The sequence below is a fragment of the Durio zibethinus genome, chromosome 25 (genome assembly GCF_047325235.1).
Source record: "Durio zibethinus cultivar Kanyao isolate XHJ-2024 chromosome 25, ASM4732523v1, whole genome shotgun sequence".
NCBI classification, from domain to species: domain Eukaryota; kingdom Viridiplantae; phylum Streptophyta; class Magnoliopsida; order Malvales; family Malvaceae; genus Durio; species Durio zibethinus.
The window spans coordinates 3989072-4007315 of record NC_143186.1 but is presented as its reverse complement, the minus strand read 5'-3'; the positions used below and the strand labels follow the sequence as shown (position 1 = coordinate 4007315).

The 18244-nt window shown below is 31.7% G+C and overlaps 1 protein-coding gene across 1 annotated transcript; it reads left to right on the top strand.

Annotated features, from left to right (window-relative positions):
- The first annotated feature begins 17589 nt into the window (after positions 1 to 17589).
- LOC149511530 (uncharacterized) lies at positions 17590 to 17985 on the top strand. The gene has a single exon (XM_089754336.1). The coding sequence runs from the start codon at positions 17590 to 17592 to the stop codon at positions 17983 to 17985; it is 396 nt and encodes a 131-aa protein (XP_089610462.1).
- The last annotated feature ends 259 nt before the right edge of the window (positions 17986 to 18244 follow it).

The window sequence follows — 18244 nt, the reverse complement described above, 5'->3', positions numbered from 1 at the left end:
CACCGACATCATTAATGGTTTAAAGGCTCTTAGGAAGACTTACTCAAATGTGGAGATGGTGAAGGCAATTCTCAATAGTCAACCAAAAAGCTGGGAAGCCAAAGTGACAGCCATTAAAGAGTCCAAAGATCTTCGCACACTCTCTTTGGATGAACTAATGGGTTCTTTCCTCACCTATGAAATAAAGATCAAAAGGGGACAAAAACCAATTAAGAAAGGTGGCATTGCGCTCAAATCTACCTTTCAAGAAGATAAAGAAAATTTTAGACAAGAGGAGGATAATGAAGATGAAGAGATGGCCATGTTTGCAAAGAGATTCAAGAAGTTCATGAGGATGAACAAGTTCTCAAGTAAAAGAAGATCACAAAAGGAGATGACTAAAGAGGAATCAAGTAGAAGATAAAGGGATCGAATTATTTGCTATGAATGCAACAAACTGGGTTCATATTAAATTTGAAAGTCTTTTATGGAAGAAGTAAAACATAACAAAGCTAAAGAAGAAAGTAATGGTAACGACATGGAGTGATAGTGACTTCTCTGATGATGAATCAAATGAAAAAGAAGTAGCCAATCTATGTCTCATGACTCTTGATGAGCCTAAGGTAACCTGTAATCCATATGATTTAAATTCATACACATTTGATGAACTACAAGATGCCTATGATGAATTAGCCATAGAATTTGAGAACATGAGCATGAAATATAGGAAAATGGTCTCTAAGTTGAAACTAGAAAATGAATCCTAGACTAAAGCAAAAGAAGACTTAGAAAAGAAAGTTGAGCTCTTAAAGTTGAATGTCAATAACTTGACTAAGAAAAATGAAAATTTGTATAATTCATTTTCTAGATTTTTTATGGGACATCAAAAGCTCAATGACATGCTTGAAACACAAGGAACATTCTTTGATAAAGATGGACTAGACTATAATGGTGGCAACAAAGAAATTCATTTAAAGAATTTCCTTGTTAAGCTAAATGATTCATCTAGCATATGTGCACATTGTAATAAATTAGGTCATTTTATATAACATTGTTCCTTGAAGAAAGTCACTTATAGAGGTAAGCCCATTAAGAGAGTATAGATTTCGAAAGGAGTTAGCACAACTCAATATGAGATTACAAAAATGAACTGGATTCGAAAAGGCACAAGAATTGTTAGTACTAACACTCAAGGACCTAAGAAAATTTGAGTACCCAAAATAAAAATTTAATTGTGTTTTTGTAGGTGAATGAACATTGCTACAAAGCCAATTCAAGCAAGAACAATCTATGGTACCTTGATAGTGGATGCTCAAAACACATGACCAGAGATAAAACTCTTTTTAAGGACTTAAAAGCTAAAAGTGGAGGAGATGTTACATTTGGTGACAACTCTAAAGGCCAAATTGAAGGGATTGGCTCCATTGGTAACAATTTCTCTACTAATATTGAAAATGTTTTACTTGTGAAAAGACTCAAGCATAACTTACTTAGTATTAGTCAATTATGTGATAAAGGACTTAGAGTTATGTTTGAATCCATGTGTTGTCAAGTAATTGATATCAAAACTAACAAAATTATTTTTGTTGGACATTGTCAAGGAAATATTTATGTAGTGCATCTAGATGACCTATCCTCCAAAAATGTTTGTTTTATGGCTCAAAAAGAAAATGAGAGTTGGATTTGGCATAGAAGACTTAGACATGCAAATATGCATGTAATTTCAAAACTTTTTCAAAATGATTTGGTTGGTTTGCCAAAGTTGAAATATGAAAATGACAAGGTTTATGATGCATGTGCTCAAGGAAAACATAGAAAAATTTCTTTCTAACCTAAGAATTGTATTTCAACTACTAGACCTTTTCAATTACTTCATATTGATCTTTTTGGCCCTACTAGAACAATGAGTCTTGGTGGAAAACAATATGGGTTTGTTATTGTTGATGACTTTACTAGATTCGTATGGGTTCTTTTTTTGCATTCAAAGAATGAAGCTTTGAAAAAATTCATCACTTTTAGCAATCAAATACAAAATGAAAAAGGTTATTCAATTACTAGTATTAGAAGTGATCATGGAAAAGAATTTGAAAATCTTGGCTTTAATGTATTTTGTAGTGAAAATGGTATTAGCCACAATTTTTCTTCTCTTAGAACTCTTCAACAAAATGGGGTAGTAGCAAGGAGAAATAGAACTTTAGAAGAAATGGCTAGAACCATGCTTTGTGAAAATAATTTACTTAGATATTTTTGGGCGAAAGCCATAAATGCTTATTGTTATATTATAAATAGAGCTATGATTAGGCCTATTTTGAAGAAAACTCCCTATGAGCTTTTTAAAGGAAAAAAGGCCTAAAATAAGTTATTTTCATCTTTTTGGTTGCAAATGTTTTTATTTTGAACAATAGAAAAGATGATCTTGGAAAATTTGATGCAAAAAGTGATGAAGGGATTTTTCTAGGATATTCTTTGAATTCAAAAGCTTATAGAGTTTTTAATAAAAGAACATTAGTTGTTGAAGAGTCTATACATGTTATTTTTTATGAGTCTAATCCACCTCCAAGGAAGGTGTCTCTTGATGATGATGATGTAGGTATACTTCAAGAAAATGTCAATTATGCATCACTTGACATTGAGGAGAACAATCAAAAAGAAGATGATGAGTTTCTAGAGGAGCCACAACATATAGAGAGAAAGCCAAATCACCATAGAGAAATGAAGCATGTCAAAGATAGTGAAATCATTAGTGATCTAACTTAAAGGATAAGAACTAAATCTTCTTTTAATGTGTGTAATTATGTTACTTTTCTATCCCATATTGAACCTAAAAATATAGATGAAGCCTTAGGAGATGATCATTGGATATTAACCATGCAAGAGGAATTGAACCAATTTGAAAGTAGCCAAGTATGGAATCTTGTACCTAGGCCTAGTGATCATCCCACTATAGGTACCAAATGGGTCTTTAGGAATAAAATGGATGAGCATGGGAATGTTATTAGAAACAAAGCTAGATTGGTAGCTCAAAGGTATAGTCAAGAGAAAGGAATTGATTACGATGAAACCTATGCCTCGGTTGCAAGGTTAGAAGCCATAAGAATGTTGCTTGCATTTGTATGTTTCAAAATTTTCAAGCTTTTCCAAATGGATGTCAAGAGTGCATTTTTAAATGGTTATATAAATGAAGAAGTGTATGTAGAGCAACCTCCTAGTTTTGAAAATCCTAAATTTCCAAAGCATGTTTATAAATTGACAAAAGCATTATATGGTTTAAAACAAGCTCCTAGAGCTTAGTATGAAAGATTATCAAATTTTTTACTAAAAATGGTTTTAATAGAGGGAAGGTTGACACTACACTTTTATTAAAACAAAAGGAAAGGACATTCTCATAGTGTAAATTTATGTTGATGATATCATATTCGGTGTTACTAATAGAGTTCTTTGTCAAGAATTTGCTAAGATTTTGATAGGTGAATTTGAAATGAGCATGACAGGAGAACCCAAATTCTTCTTGGGACTATAAGTAAAGCAAACAAAAGATGGCACCTTCATCAATCAAGCCAAATATATCAAGGATTTGCTCCTAAGGTTTGAATTGGAAGAATCAAAGCCTTGTTTAACACTTATGAGCACTTCAACAAAACTTAACAAGGATGAAGGAGGTAAATGTGTTGACTCTAAACTATATAGGTCAATGATTGGTTCATTGCTATATCTTATTGCAAGTAGACCGGATATAATATTTAATGTATGTTTATGTGCTAGATTTCAATCTTCACCTAGAGAATCACATTTATCTGTTGTCAAAGGAATTTTTAGATACCTTAAGGACACCCCTAATTTAGGATTATGGTAACCAAAAGGTTCATCTTTTGCTTTACATGCCTATTCCGATGCGGATTTTGGTGGATGCAAAATTGATAGAAAAACACTTTCGATACTTGTCAATTGTTTGGAAATATGCTCATATCATGGTTTTCTAAGAAACAAAATAGTGTTGCTCAATCCACAATCGAAGCTGAATATCTAGCAGCCAGAAGTTATTGTGATCAAGTTTTGTGGATTAAGCAACAATTGAAGGATTTTGGAATAACCATGGATCATATTCCCATTAAATATGATGATACTAGTGCCATAAATCTCACTAACAATACAATTCAACACTCTATAACCAAACATATTGAAATTAGGCATCATTTTATTAGAGATCATGTTCAAAAGGGTGATATTGTGCTTGAATATGTTGATACCTTGCATCAATTAGTTGATATCTTCACAAAACCTCCTAATAAGGATAGATTTTATGCAATTAGAGGTAAACTTGGTATGATGAATGCTCATTGAAGTGAATCTCTTAATGTTATGATGAATGGTACACTCTTGATTGATCAAATGTATGATTATCTATTTTTTTTAAGCTTGTGTATGATTGTATGATGCATATTTGAATGATCATATTGCATGATTTTTAAATCTTTTAATTAAAAAAATGCTATAGTAAAAACCAATCGATCCCCTTTAGAATGGATCAATTGGTTCCTCACCCCGTAGCCAAATTAAAGGGAAAACATAAAGGACCAATCAATATCTTTTCGGACAAGATGGATTAGGTGTGTATCTAGTAGCCAAATCTAGTTGAAACCATGCAGAACCGATCAATCCCCTTAGGACAAGATCAATTGGGTATTCAACCAGTAGCTCAAAGAAGTTGGAAACATGAAAAACTGATCGATCCCCTTCAAAACCAATCGATTGATTCAATGCAAAGACCATAACCGATCGATCCCCCATTTTAGTCGATCGATCAGGTCAAGCTTCTTTGGCATTATAGGCGCTGTTTTGGAGTGATAAAATCAGGTTCCCTTTTTCTTTGACCGATCACTTCATCTTTCTTCACTTGTTCATCTTCTTTCCAAACTCATTCTCTCTAAACCCTAAACATTCTCACTTATTTCTCAACCAAAATTGATCCTTTTTAGCAACATCTTTTGCAAATTCCTTCACTTCAACTTAATTTCTTGAAAAATTCCTCCTTGAAACCCATTAACTCATACAAAAATTGATACACATCTTTTCTCACTCTAGAAAAGTTGATCTACCACATTCACCATCCTTCTTGCCTCTCCCACACATATCTTGCTCCTCATCACCAACTATTGTCAATTCTCTCATTAATTTCCCTTTAACCTACCTATTCATGGCTCCAAAAACCAAAGTAAGTGCTGGAAGGAGGAATCCCCTAAAAAAGGCTTCAAGCTCATCAATGAAGCATTCCTTTAATCAAAGTTTTACCAATATAGATGCAAAGGAACGGTATAAGACACATTTTGCACATAGGGAAGTGAAACATTGAAGGCTAATTTCACTTGAATTCCTCTAATCTATAGAATTTCCTTACTTGAATGCTTTTGAAAGATTTGGATGGCTACATTACTTATGCATTGATGGTCTATTATTTGAGAATCTAGTGAAAGTATCTTATAGCAATGCTAACTGTGTTCAAATTGAAAGTTCCAATAGGTATTATCTTGATAGATTTAGAACATATATGATGGGAAAAAATATTAGTCACTAAGCAAATGCTAGCTGAAGCTTTCATGTTAGATGATGAAGGGGAAACAAATACTAGGTGTGACATGGTGGAGATTGCTCAAGACATTTTTAGAAATAACAATTTACAAGTTGCTCTCACTTAAGCATCTAGGTTGTCAATGCATGATAGGTTGCTACATCTCATTGTCACTCATGTGTTACACCTTTTGGCACACAATACTCCACCATTAGGAAGCAAGATTATTGGTGGATGTATAAGATCAAACATGAACAAAAACCAAATTTGGTACATTTCATCTTCAATGATATGATGAGGATAGTGCAGAATAGGGATTACACCTTGGTATATGGATTTACCATTAGTAATCTTTTGAAGAAATTGGAGATAAATACTAGAGGAGATAAGGAGATGATTTTCAATGACCTATTTAGTGCTCTTGGTGCTCCTACTTTGTACAATATGGGGTATGTCTAAAATGCAGCTGGATTATGGGTTAAAAAGTTTGATATTAGGGTTGCACAAGAAGAAGGGGAAGAGCAAGAACCTTAGATATTCTTGAACTACAAGAAGAACCCTCAACCCCACCTTTTGTTACTAAAAGAGCTTTAGAAATGCTTTTGCTTCAAATGAACAGCTTGCATTTGGTAGTTGGGACTATGAACACTCACTTGGAACATATGGAAAAAACTTAAAATGAGCTGATTGCCCAAGTTCACCATATTAGAGCTGACAGTGAGCAAATAAGGTCTGTACAACGACACATGGGGTAACCTTTTCCTCACTCTTCTCATCGTCATCAATCTTCTTATTCTCCACCTCTTCCTTATTGAGCTCTTTCAGTGCCATTCCTTATGTTTTCCTACATTTTTATGTTGTAAATCTATATTTCCATTATGATTTGTAAACTTTGGTACTTGATATTTATATTAATGAAATTTATCTTTCATCTTCGTATGGCTTGTGACATGTGAAATAGATATGTTGTTTGATGATTGGTACGAACTTAAGTCACCTTGAATTGATTGATATTTCATTTTGATTATGTTTCATGATTGTCATCCTTTTTGCTATGACAAAAAAGGGGAGAAATGATGATATGAAAAATTGCTTTAAAAAAAATGCTTTGATGATCTTGATGATATTGATGGTTTTGGTGACCTTGGCTTTATTCTTAGTTGCCTTAAAATTTATGCTTAAATTTAAAGGGAGCTATATTGTTATTCATGGGGACACAAATTCATGGGGAGCTTGTTTTTCAAAAGGAAAAATGTTTTTAACCAAAATTTTCACTTGGTTATGTCACATTAAAAAGGGGGAGATTGTTGGCCTTGAATTGATTAAGAGTTTGATTTGTCAAAACAAAAATTTGCCTAACTTGAAGCAATCTTTTCTAAGCTTAAATTGAACAATTTTCCACTATTCTATCTTACCAAAATTCATTTGAAAACCAAAACAAGTCAAATTTTTGGAACAAAACCATATTAATGCAAGTTTTGATAGAAGGGATCGATCCCCTAAGGGAAGGGATCAATCCCCTTCTTACCAGATCAATCCCCTAGCAAAAAAGATTGATCCTATTTACTTCTAGAATCAAAATTCATCAAGTTTTGGGAAGAATCAATTGACCCCCTCCATATAGGGATCGATTGGTTTTGTTTTCAAGCTTTACCCAATCGATCATTTCCTTCAAGGGATCAATCCATTTTTCATCTAAAATGTATTCCTCGTTTAAATTCTAGAAAAGGGATCAGTCCCTCTACATAGGAGATCAATCACCTAAGGCATGGGATCAATCCCTCTCTTAAATGGATCAATTGGTTTTAAAACAGAATGCTTTTTATGTTTAAAAATCCACAAAAGGGACAATCCCCCCATATAGGGGATCGATCACCCAAAGAATGGATTGATTAGGTGGATTACCTGATCGATTGGGTAAGGGTTTTCAAGCCCAAATTTGTGCCTTCTCTAACCCGATGCAATTGATCTCCTGAGCTCCAGAAACCCTCAATGGCTATATTTTGTTTGAAATTTTTATAGGTTTAAGGCATTAAATGCAATGCAACAGCCCTCAACTTTTTTTTACTTATAAATGAAACCTTCCATTATAGAACAAGAGCAAGAAGAGCTAAGAGAACTTATTGCTATTCACCTACCAATTTTCTTAAGCATTCAAAGCTGTTCAAAGAGAGAAAAGTGCAAAAAACTCTACTCATATCAGTTTTTCTTTATTTTCTTGTCTATACTATTATGTACTTCAAATTAGTAAACACCTAACCTTTTGAGAGGTTCTTAGAGTTTGCAAAACAATTCAAAAATTTTGTATTGTGAGTTTGTAAGATTAAAAGGGAGGATAACCCTTAAGAATGTGTAGTATTGAGTTTGTAAAACTTTGAGAAGCTTGGTTGTAATCTTCAACACATAGTGGATTGAACTTCTTGACAAAAGAGGCTAAGGGAGAGGACATAGGTGCCTAAAGAAAGGACGAAACCTCTATAAATCTTGGTGTCAAATTCTCTAACCCTATCTCTTGTTTACTTTCAATTATTGTGTTTATTTGCTTAGATAATTGGTTTAGCTAAATTTGTGCTTATTGAATATTGTCTTTGAAAATTTTATTAAAACCAATTCACCTCCCCTCTTGGTTTATTCCAAGTCTTTGAGCTAACAATTTATTATTTAAATCTCTTGTCATGGGTCGAGACTTAATCTCCGAACCCGCGTAGTTTAAGGACTTGGGCATTCACCCATTCGGCACCCAAATCAGCCTACCTGCCACGGTTCACACCCTTGTGAGGTATTGTCCGTTTTGGCCCCCTAGCCTCATGGTTTTGTCCTACAAAAGATGCCTCACAAGGCAGAGGTGGTGTGAACCCTTTTATGCCCCAGTGACCTTCATATTATGTTCGATGTTGGATTCAGGACTCTTCCTTAGGTTCGTGACATTCTCTCCCACCCAACCTCATGACACCCTCATCACGGATGCTGACCACCCTGCCTACCTCCCTCGAAGCATTTGGCATGGGTCGAACGGTTTAGGGCTGGCTCTGATACCATTTGTCATGGGTTGAGACTTAAGCTCCAAACCCGCATGACTCCAAGACTCGAGCATGCACTCATCCGGCATCCCAAATCAGCCTTCCTACTACGGTTCACACCACCTTTCCCTTGTGAGGCACCTTTTGTAGGACACCAGGGGGCCAGAGCGAATAATACCTCACATCTAAGCTTAAATTGAACATTTTTCCACCCTTTTATCTTGCCAAAATTCATTTGAAAACCAAAACAAGTCAATTTTTGAAACAAAACCAGATTAATGCATGTTTTGATAGAAGGGATCGATCCCCTCCTTACCAGATCAATCCCCTCGCAAAAAGGATCAATCCTATTTATTTTCAAAATCAAAACTCATCAAGATTTGGCAAGAATCAATCGATCATCTCCCTGTAGGGATCGATTGGTTGTGTTTTCAAGATTATTCGATCGATCTTCTCCTTAAAGGGATTAATCACTTTTTCCATCCAAAATGTGTTCCTTGTTTAAATTTCCAAAAAAGGAATTGATTCCCTTATATAGGAGATCGATCACCTAAGGCATGGGATCGATCCTTCTCTTAAAGGGATCGATCGGTTTTGAAACAAAATGCTTTTCATGTTTAAAAATCCAGAAAAATGATCGATCCCCAATGTGGGGATCGATCACCCAAATAATGGATCGATTTGGTGGATTAACTTATCGATCGGGTAAGGCTTTTCAAGCACAAATTCATGCCTTTTCCAACCTAACCCAAATGATCCCTTGAGCTCCCTAATGACTATATTTTGTTTGAAATTTTTATAGGTTTGAGGCATTAAATGTAATGCAACAGCTCTCAACTTTTTTCTACCTATAAATGAAGCCTTCCACTGTAGAACAAGAGTAAGAAGAGCTAAGAGAACTTATTGCTATTCACCTACCAATTTGCTCAAGCATTCAAAGCTGTTTAAAAAGAGAAAAGTGCAGAAAATTGTACTTATATCAATTTTTCTCTATTTCCTTGTCTATACTATTATGTACTTCAAATTAATAAACACCCAACCTCTGAGAGATTCTTAGAGTTTGCAAAACAATTTATAAATTTTGTATTGTGATTTTGTAAGATTAAAGGCGAGGATAACCCTTAAGAGTGTGTAGTGTTGAGTTTGTAAAACTTTGAGAAGCTTAGTTGTAATCTTCAACACATAGTGGATTGAACTCCTTGGCAAAAGAGGCTAAGAGAGAGGACATAGGTGCCTAAAGAAAGGACCAAACCTCTATAAATCTTGGTGTCAAATTCTCTAACCCTATCTCTTGTTACTTTCAATTATTATGTTTATTTGCTTAGATAATTTGTTTAGCTAAATTTGTGCTTTTTGAATATTGTCTTTGAAAATTTTATTAAAACTAATTCACCCCCTTCTTGGTTTATTCCAAGTCATTGAGCTAACAATTGGTATCAGAGCTAGTACTCTTTTTTGTAGGTTTAACAACCCAAGAGTGATCCTAAAAATGACTCAAAGAAATATGGTGATCAATATGGAAGAACTATCCTCAAGCTACAACAACTATAATGGACAACAAGAAGTGTGTACCACTTTATGTCACACCCTAAGGCTAAGACGTAACACGGCCATATTACCTTGAAGTAAACCCCAAAGTAATACGAAGCCTTCTTTCTTAATCATTCTAAAATTCTTCAAATAACTGATATAGTCTGCCCAGTAGAATCCATATCTTTAATCCAACTAATGATACATCTCTAACTATCCAAATACAAATCATATAAAATACAAAATCGTTTCATAAGATTTCATTGGCTAACATTGTCTCCGACGACTAAGTAATCTTTCTCATTTGATCTTCTAGCTTTCACAAAATTAAGCAAACTTATCACTTACTCATCTGTAAAAGAAAAAAAAAAAAAGAATGAGCAAACCACAGCTCAGCAAGTATAGGCTCACATACCTTATCGGATCAAGCATCATTTTTATACATATCATATAGATCATTCAAAACATTCGTCAAATCATAATGGCAAAGCTTTTTGAAGATCATCTTTCTATTAAACATTTCATAAATTCATAAATCAATATAAAAACATGTCAATTCACAAATCATTGCAAAATATGCTACCATTCAAATATCATAATCAAACCAAATCATAGATCAACCATTAAAAATCATCATAAATCATCTTTATATACAAATCATGGATCAATCTTTAAAAATCATCATAAATCATCATCATCATAAATTATCATTATCATTCGTTTATCATTAGCTACGGTCACTACTATAACCTGTGACATTGGCCGTATCGACAATTTTATCCTCATGATCATTGCTAACTATTATAACATGCTAGCTAAGGCCTTACGTTAACTACTATTATCCGTTAGCCGGGGTCATATGATCATGTCTTTGCTAACTACTATTACCTATTAGCCAAGGTCATAGAACTAGTTCTGGTGTCGATGATCCCACTTTCTAGGGATGTAAAAAACGTAGCTATCATAAAATCATTCTTTAAACAAAAATCACTTTCTCATTTCATTCATAAGCATGATCCATCATTTACATAGCAAAAACACAAAATAATCATATGCTTGATCCTATTTTCATATATCGAAAATAAAGAAATAAAATATTTATTCATTTGGGAACATACATATATACATAGATTCAAAAACAAACAAAGTGTGTGAGATTCTACTTACCTCCTTTCGATTCCACCACCTAGTTTTTCTCCCCAAATAATTAAAGGCCTATTCAAGATCATTTCAACATAACGGTAATTAATCAACCTATTTGAGACCACTTATACCAACACAATTAAGTTAATCAAGAATTAACTCAAGTAACTAATTTTGGCAGCTTGTGCTACTTTCACTAAAATGACCATATCTCAAGATATCCAACTCAGAATTAAAATATTTTTAATGTTTTAGAAACTAGACTCGATAAATTTCTAACCATATAAGGCCCATCTTGTGAGTCTTTGTGGATTAATTATAACAATTTTTGAAATCCACGTCATATGCTGTTGCTAGACAATATGTATACCTTCTCATAAAAATTACGTATTTATTCATAGGAAACTCCAAATTCAATTCCACTTTCCTGTTGGAAAGTAGACTTGATATGCTTTCCAAAAATATATGACTCAATATGTAATTCTTTGTATAAAAATTAAGACAATTTTCGTAATTCAACCTTGATGCTGCTGCCTTACAGCCTGCATATCCTTAAGTAAAAATTAGAAAACTCTCTATAGAACACTCGGATTCAACTTCTGTTTGTTTCATTAGAAAGTAGATTTAACATGCTTTCCAACAATATATAATAATCATAGCAATAATCTATCCATTAATACAAAATTCTATTTTAATTCATTATTGCAGATCATAACATCTCATCCAAAAATAGAATTTCTCCTTTAATCTTTAAAAACTTAAATCCCTACTTCAGCCTTTAAACTCTATTCAATAATCATCAATAAATCTTAAGAACACAAAATAAACATGGCTAGTAATTTACCTAAATAGATCATGAAGATTAATGAAAGATTTCATAGTTGTCTTGGTTTTTCTCTCAAAACTTCAACTCCAAATAATAGCAATCAACATGATATTTTTTCTTAAATAAAAAGAGGGCATATACTCACCTTTAGGGGATTAACTTGATTTTAGGCTTTGATTTTGAATCGCCAACTTGATTTTTCATGTTCTCTAACCCTAAAAAAGATGAGAAAGAATAACTCTCATTTCCTTTCTGTTTTTCGATAGCTAGGTTTTCTTTCATTTAATATCTTAGCCCTTTTTTTTTTCTTTTACTAATTTATCTCTTAATAACTAATGGGGTTTGGTATGAGTCTAGCCTAATTATTATTTGGGCTAGGGTATCACATTCTCTCCTCTTTATAAAAAGTTTCATCCTCGAAACTTGATTTACATCTATATCTTATTCCTTCATTTCTAAAATCACTTCTCTTGCTGTATGATTGTTTCATTAAACTTTTATAAAGGTAACAGTTTCATCTCAAAACTTGTTCTTTCCAATCAACCATTTGAATAAGATATTTTCAATATGTTAAAACTAATATCATCTTGAATTTCTTAATACTCTTATCCAACCAATGGCTTTTACCAAGATATTCTCTTAACATAGATTCATTATGTACACTAGACATTAAAGGTGACAGCATTCTTTATTTTGAACTTCGTTCACTTTACCAAGAACTTCATGTCCTTACATAATACAAATTTAACCTTTCTTACTTTATAATCCTCGTAACAAGTATAAATGATTGACCACTTGAAGCTATAAAGCATATCTCCAAATTCTGGTATAATTCCTTTGCTTACTTTAAACTATTACTTAATCAACCAAAATTTATTAGCCATTTGTTCCATAAATTCAAGAAATAAAAGTTTTTCTTCTTTGCCCTCATGCCAATAAGTTTAAGATTTAGATCTACTTCCATACTAAACCTTAAAATGAATCATTGAATGTTTGTCTTATGACTATTGTTATAAAAAGTTTCTCTATTCAAGTGATGACTTAAACATTGCTTAGAAGAATGTCTACCATCAATAAAACCTCCAAAACTAGAAGAAACACAAAAAATTCTTATCCAAAATCTGTTAGTCCTTATTTATTAAAGATTCATCACTTTTTCCACTAACAATAGCATAAAAATTTAGAACTTAAAACAAATCAGGCTTCCACTACACACTCTAATATTTCCTTCCAATAAAATTCTAACAAATTAACTTTCATAACATTGTTTCATAACAAGAAAAACATATGTCCACAAATTTTCATGTAATTCACTTTACACCGAGTATTCATAACCATATACAACCTTAAAGTTGAATAATAGTATCAACAAATCCTTTAGTCACCAAAAAAAATCACATAGTACTTTAATTTTCTTTTTTTTTCTCTATCGATAATATGAAATTTTCTATCAATTAAACATTGTAAAACATATGAAATCGATGCAATAGATCATATCCATAAATTTACACCATGTAAATTCAAACATAAATCTCTAGTTATCAAAGTTGTCTCCAATTTCGAATATTGTTCTTTCTGATTTAATAGACCAATTATCATATAACAATTGATTCTTCATAATCCCCACAAACATCATAATGCCTCAAATGTTCTTTTTTACTAAATATATTGCTATCATCTCTGAGTCAAAGTCACAACATATGCATTATAATCCATAAGTAAAATTTTCTTATAGAATTTAAACAATAAAAACTCTAAATAATTGAATTCATGTCAAAAGTATAGTTATGAACAATAACAAAAAACATCACATTATTTCAAAATTTTGAGAAATTTTCTCTAAAATCAAGTATATGCTCAACATCACCAAGTACACAAAATCATCACTTATAAGATTTTAACTAATCTTTTGCCCCTGTAAGATTTCAAACAATCATTCTTAGTCAAAACATATATATTTTTTTGTAAATCGATTACTCCTTCAAAACCTACTTCCTTACTAAATCATCTAGATAACACAATTTTAATTCCTTGCTAAGTACATAGCCTTATACCACAATAGGCAATGTTCTCCATAAATATAAAATTTGAAGTAATTCAATAGTATACTTTAGTTAGAATTATAACCATGAATTATTCACTTTAGCCATTAAGAAAAAATCAATACACCTCAAATAGGAATTTAATGATCAAACTTCAAATTAACTATACAAACGTTCAATTTGCATGATCAAATCTTAAATACTTTCTCAATAAAAATGTAGAATCAAATCAAGTGAATATCCTTCTTTACGTATATTAAACTATTTACCACAATTATAACATTTCGGACTAAATCCATGAAAATAAATTCTCAAACATTATAATCCATAAATAATTACTTCAAAATTTCAATATATCATTTCATTCCAACTCCATTATTCTATGCTTTTAATTCCAACTATGTACACTCCTATTCCAATCTTAATTCATGATCAAGGATTCACTCAACACTTATCAAATAATTTCAAAACCTTATTAAGTCGAAGGTCTTTTTCTCAAACCCATAGGATCTTCAATGATCAAATCATTCTCTTGAATAATCATTTAACTCATAAAATATATCTCATTATAAGTCGCATCGAAAATCTTTTCAACTTATAAAATCATACTTTATCAAAGTAATTACACTTTCTCTTAACTATAAGATCCAAAAGTAATATGTAATTATCAACCAAAATAATTACACCAAGAATTCATTGAATCATTGATTCCTCAAAATTCATTGAAACTTAAACTACTCCAAAATTCATCGAATCATTTACTTATACTCACCACTATAGTCTATGGATCTTATGTCCTTGAAAAATCATCACATTAGCCTATTATGGTATAAGGATATGTACTTAGCAAGAAATTAAAATTGTGGTTATATAGATGATTTAGTAAGGAAGTAGGTTTTGAAGGAGTAATCGATTTACAAAAAAATATATATGTTTTGACTAAGAATGATTGTTTGAAATCTTACAAGGGCAAAAGATTAGTTAAAATCTTACAAGTGATGATTTTGTGTACTTGGTGATGCTGAGTATATACTTGATTTTAGAGAAATTTGAGAAAATTTCTCAAATTTTTGAAATAATGTGATGTTTTTAATTGTTTTTCATAACTATACTTTCGACATGAATTCAAGTATTTGGAGTTTTTATTGTTTAAATTCTATAAGAAAATTTACTTATGGATTATGATGCATATGTTGTGACTTTGACTTAGAGATGATAGCAATATATTTAGTAAAAAAGAACATTTGAGGCATTATGATGTTTGTAGGGATTATGAAGAATCAATTGTTATATGATAATTGGTCTATTAAATTAGAAAGTACAATATTCAAAATTGGAGACAACTTTGATAACTAGAGATTTATGTTTAAATTTACATGGTGTAAATTTATAGATATGATCTATTGCATCGATTTCATATGTTTTATAATGTTTAATTGATATAAAATTTCATATTGTCAATAGAGAAAAAAAATTAAAGTACTATGTGATATTTTTGTGTGACTAAAGGATTTGTTGATATTGTTATTCAACTTTAAGGTTGTATATGGTTATGAATACTTGGTTTTAGGCGAATTACATGAAAATTTGTGGACATGTTTTTCTTGTTATGAAAGTTAATTTGTTAGAATTTTATTGGAAAGAAATATCAAAGTGTACAGTGGAAGCCTGATTTGTTTTAAGTTCTAAATTTTTATGCCATTGTTAGTGGAGAAAGTGATGAATTTTTAATAAATAAGGACTAACAGATTTTGGATAAGAATTTTTTGTGTTCCTTCTAGTTTTGGAGGTTTTATTCATGGTAGACATTTTTCTAAGCAATGCTTAAGTCATCACTTGAATAGAGAAACTTTTTATAACAATAGTCATAAGACAAACATTCAATGATTCATTTTGAGGTTTAGTATGGAAATAGATCTAAGTCTTAGACATATTGGCATGAGGACAAAGAAGAAAAAAAATTATTTCTTGAATTTATGGAACAAATGGCTGATAAATTTTGATTGATTAAACAATGGTTTAAAGTAAACAAAGGAATTATACCAAAATTTGGAGATATGATTTATAGCTTCAAGTGGTCAATCATTTATACTTGTTATAAGGATTATAAAGTAAGAAAGGTTAAATTTGTATTACGTAAGGACATTTAAAGTTCTTGGTAAAGTGAAAGAAGTTCAAAATAAATAATACTATCACCTTTGATGTCTAGTGTACATAATGAATCTATGTTAAGAGAATATCTTGGTAGAAGCCATGTGGTTGGATAAGAGTATTAAGAAATTCAAGGTGATATGAGTTTTAACATATTGAAAATATCTTATTCAAATGGTTGATTGGAAAGAACAAGTTTTGAGATGAACTTGTTACCTTTATAAAAGTTTAATGAAACAATCATATAGCAAAAGAAGTGATTTCAAAAATGAAAGAATAAGATATAGATGTAAATTAAGTTTTAAGGATGAAACTTTTTATAAGGAGGGGAGAACGTGATACCCCAGCCCAAATAATAATTGGGCTAGACTCATACCAAAGCCCATTACTTATTAAAAGATAAATTAGTAAAAGAAAAAAAAGGCTAAGGTATTAAATGAAAGAAAACCTAGCTATCAAGAAACAAAAAGGAAATGGGAGTTATTCTTTCTCATCTTCTTTAGGGTTATAGAATATGAAAAATCAAGTTGGCAATTCAAAATCAGAGGCTATAATCAACTTAATCCCCTAAAGGTGAGTATATGCCCTCTTTTTATTTAAGCAAAAATATTATGTTGATTGCTATTATTTGGAGTTGAAGTTTTGAGAGAAAAGCCAAGACAATTATGAAATCTTTCATTAATCTTCATGATCTATTTAGGTAAATTACTGAGCTTTGTTTATTTCATGTTCTTAAGATTTATTGATGATTATTGAATGGAGTTTGAAGGCTGAAAGCAAGGATTTGAGTTTTTAAAGATTAAAGGAAAAATTCTATTTTTGGATGAAATGCTATGATATGCAATAATGAATTAAAATAGAATTTTGTATTAATGGATAGATTATTGCTATGCTTATTATATATTGTTGGAAAGCATGTTGAATCTACTTTCTAACGAAATAAATGAAAGTTGAATCTGAGTTTTTTATGGATAGTTTTCTAATTTTTACTTAAGGATATGTAAGTTGTAAGGTAGTAGCATCAGGGTTGAATTATGAAAATTATCTTAATTTTTATACAAGGAATTATAGATTAAATCATATATGTTTGGAAAGCATATCAAGTCTACTTTCCAACAGAACAAATGGAATTGAATTTGACAAGAGGTGTGTCTTATGGCAAATGAAACAGTTGCAACATCTCTTAGAAGTGAAGGCCATTCAATTGTAAGACCTCCTCTCTTTGTTGGTGACAACTAATCCTATTGGAAGACTAGGATAAGGTTGTTCATTCAAGCTAATGATTTTAAAGTTTGGAGGGTCATTGTAAATGGTCCTCAAATTCCAATGAAGATGGTGGTTGGTAGGGAGGTGATCAAGCAAAAGAGTGAATGGGATGTCAATGATATAAAGATGGCTCAACTCAATGCCAAGGCAATGCATACACTCTTTTATGCATTGGGGCCTAGTGAGTACAATATAGTTTCTTTGTGTGAAAATGCAAAGGAAATTTGGGATAAGTTAGCTGTCATTCATGAAGGTACAAATCAAGTCAAGAAGATAAAAATTGGCATGCTCACTCATGATTATGAGTTGTTCAAGATGAAACCAGATGAAACCATTAGTGAGATGTCTAACCATTTCACCAACATCATTAATGGTTTAAAGGCTCTTAGGAAGACTTACTCAAATGTGGAGATGGTGAAGACAATTCTTAATAGTCTACCAAAAGCTGGGAAGCCAAAGTGACAGCCATTAAAGAGTCCAAAGATCCTCGCACACTCTCTTTGGATGAACTAATGGGTTCTCTCCTCACCTATGAAATGAAGATCAAAAGGGGACAAAAACCAATCAAGAAAGGTGATAGTGCTCTCAAATCTACCTTTTAAGAAGATAAAGAAAATTTTAGACAAGAGGAAGATGATGAAGATGAAGAGATGGCCATGTTTGCAAAGAGATTCAAGAAGTTCATGAGGATAAACAAGTTCTCAAGTAAAAGAAGATCACA